This window comes from Triticum dicoccoides, chromosome 3B, assembly GCF_002162155.2.
Source record: "Triticum dicoccoides isolate Atlit2015 ecotype Zavitan chromosome 3B, WEW_v2.0, whole genome shotgun sequence".
NCBI lineage: Eukaryota > Viridiplantae > Streptophyta > Magnoliopsida > Poales > Poaceae > Triticum > Triticum dicoccoides.
In genome coordinates, this window is record NC_041385.1 from 453,457,644 (window position 1) to 453,460,685 (window position 3,042).

The window sequence follows — 3,042 nt, forward strand, 5'->3', positions numbered from 1 at the left end:
CACACGCCCGGTAGATTTGGTTGAAGTCCCCAATGGCGAGCCAAGCAAGGCCCGACATAGGCTTGTGGGAGGCAAGCTCGGCGAAGAAGGAATCTTTGCTCACGGAGTCAGTGGGACCATAGACAGTTGTTAACTTGAAGTACACATCGGTTGCGCGGATTCGGACCATGCCAGAGAGGAAGAAGGCCGAAATTGTGATGTCAGTGATCTCGAGAATGCTGTCATCCCATAGCAGAAGAATCCCTCCCCTGGTTCCCGTCGCTGGGCGCTGCGCAAATTTTTTGAGTCTGTTACCCCCCAGGGAGGAGGCGACAAACATATCTACATTCTCAAGTTTTGTCTCTTGTAAACACACAATTTGGCATGATGAGGTAGCAATTGTTGCACTCACAGTAGCCCTCCTATCAGGGCAATTTAGACCCCGCACATTCCAGCTGAGGGTGTTGACGGGTTGCATTGTCATGGAGCACAACAAACAGCACATTGCTTAGTATAGAAGTCGAAAGAGAGCAAAACAGCATGGCCATGAAGACACCTCAAAGAGGCGTGAAAGAACTGGAGGGAAACTACCCAAAAGCATAAACACGTACTGAAGACATAACCCACGCGCCCTACACTGACGACACAAGCGCCATCCAACCACAGACAAGGTAGTTTGCTTAACATCAGAAACTGAATCAGCCCTTACAAACTAGCATGGCGTTCAAGCCGCTGGCGGCTGCGATCCTTGGTTGTCCTGAGCCGCAGCACCATCCTGGGCCAACTCCAGAGCCCCCGCACCACCATGATCAATTAGAGCATCTTCGACGTCGATGACGGCCGAGTCGTCGAGGTGGAAGAACTCTCTCATTGCCAGAATCACTTCAGGGGCTAGCTGCTCCTTGAACTTGGCCGTGAACTCATCAAGAATGGCTTCAGTCACGTCCTCTCCATTTTTGGTGATTCCCATCGTCCGGCAAACGAGCTTCTCTGCAGCCTTAGACGCCATGGCCATAGCAGGGGTGTCAGTCCGCTTGACCTTCTGCAGGGTGAGGCCACCTCTGGTCGAAATCTTGACACCAGCCAGGGTCTTTCGGCGAGCCGCTGGTGGTCTGGGAGGGGGCGACTCAGGAGTGGCAAGGACGCCCATCTGCCGCTCCACGAAGATTGACGCGAGGGCATCAGTGGAGACGCCAGCTGCACTAGCACGCACAGGTGAAGGGGTACGGCGCAGGGGGCCGACGCATGCGAGCGGCGGTGTGGGCGACGATTGGAACCCCGGGGGCCTCGAGGGTGACACCAGAGGCCGAGCGAGCGTTGTAGGAGAGCAGAGCTCGCTCATGGCATGGCTTGTAGCGACCAGCGTCAGAGGGGAGGACCTAGCCTCTGCACGCTTGGATATTGGGCTCGGCGGCAGCACTGTTGTTGGAGAGAGAGGGGGTGACGCCGGTGGAGTTCTCTCCTCCAGAGAGCGGCGCCTGGAGGCCCGCGGCGACGCCTGGCGCAATGGACTACGCCCACGAGCGTCAACGAGCCCCGGCTCATGGGCGTCCAGGAGCTCGAGGGTGCGGACCGGTTCATCACTGCCCGAGCCCGATCCCCGCAGAATGGCAGCACACGCCAGAGGGGTGGCCACAACAGCAGCGCTGGTGCTGTCATGGCGTCGTCCACCGGACCTGTCTCTGGTGCGGTCTTGGCCCCCCTCGCGCTGGCGCTCGCGCGGGTTGCGGGAAAGCGAGCGTCGGACCCTGGCACCCCAGCCTTCCCGAGGGCGACCTCCATCACGCCCGCGCCTCCCGTCGCGGTCGCCGTCGTCTTCGCGTCTGTCCGCGCGGCGCTCAGTGCACCCCTGAGCTGGACGGCGCTCCCGTGGAACATAGGTGCCATCGACCACCTTTCTGTACCAGGTGAACTCATGCACGTCTGGTGGCGGTGGGTTGTCGTCGTCGTCGCCGGCCTTGGAGTGGTCCTCGTGGAGGTCGAGGTGGATGAGGACGCGATGGCGGAGGCCCCGCCGTCCACGGCGGCGGTGACCGCGGGCCGGGAGCGTGAGCCACTTAACCTTGGGGATGGCGTTGGGGTTCGCCGTCCAAGCCCAGAGCGCCAGGTCTCTGGTGTCCTCCTTGCGAAGCGACCGCTGCTCGATGTAGTCAAGCGAGCATCCACGGCCGATGAGGAAGGTGGCGATGTAGTTGTTCCAGCCGTGGAGAGGGACACCTTCCAAGCAGAGGCGAACATGGTGGAGCTGGTCTTTGTTGTCTGCATGAGCCTCGAGCCTCCACTCGCGCACGTAGATGCGGTGGCCGGCGCCCCGAAGGTGGCCGCGGGACACGGCGTCGGCGCAGTGGTGTTGGTACACGAAGCGAACAAAGAACTGCTCGAGGTAGTGCTTGACCACCTCGAAGTCGGCCAGTCTTGCGCCCAGCTCCGTGGTGAGCTCAGCCGCCACCTGCTAGCAGGGGATGTCCTGCCGCGCCCCATCGAGCCATGCGACGGCACAGTTGGAGGAGAGGATGGCTGCCTCGGCCTGCATCTTCGGCGTCGCCGGGACAACCACGAAGTCCTCTTCCGGCCTGAGCGCAGGGTCGCCAAGGCGTGGCACCTCGGGGTCGTCACGGCGTGGCATCATGGCTGGGCCGGCGTGAAGTTGCAGCAGGGAAGGCGGGCAAGGGATCTCCCAGCCCCGGCCAGGACGAGGCGGCACCTCTAGACAAGCAGTAGACGAAACAGGGCGGGGGAGCGGAGGAGGAGGCACAGCAGGGCCGTCGAGGGAGCTTAATGGCTTCCAGTTGTTGCTGCAACCACGCGACTTGTGCCCATTTTGAAGGCAGCGGGAGCAGCGGATGGGATCCCTGCACAGCTCAGCGCGGTGACCCCGGTGTAGGCATCGGCAGCAGCAGCCTAGGAGCCATCGAGGGATGGGCGCCGGCTTGAATGCAGGCGCAGGGGTGGCCAAAGCCGGGCGGCATGGGCCTTTGGTTGACACGACGAGCTGCCAGCCGCCGGTCACATCGGCATCGCGCCCCGCGCCCGTCCTCGCCACCGGCATTGAAGGCACAGCAG

General features: G+C 62.0%; 1 protein-coding gene across 1 annotated transcript; it reads right to left on the reverse strand.

Annotated features, from left to right (window-relative positions):
• Positions 1–435: 435 nt before the first annotated feature.
• LOC119279573 lies at positions 436–2,608 on the reverse strand. Its single transcript, XM_037560774.1, has 2 exons — positions 2,474–2,608; positions 436–2,428 (listed from the first exon to the last, which is right to left on the reverse strand). Exons 1-2 carry the CDS (start codon positions 2,606–2,608, stop codon positions 704–706), a joined length of 1,860 nt encoding a protein of 619 aa, XP_037416671.1. The 3' UTR covers positions 436–703.
• Between the last annotated feature and the right edge of the window lie 434 nt (positions 2,609–3,042).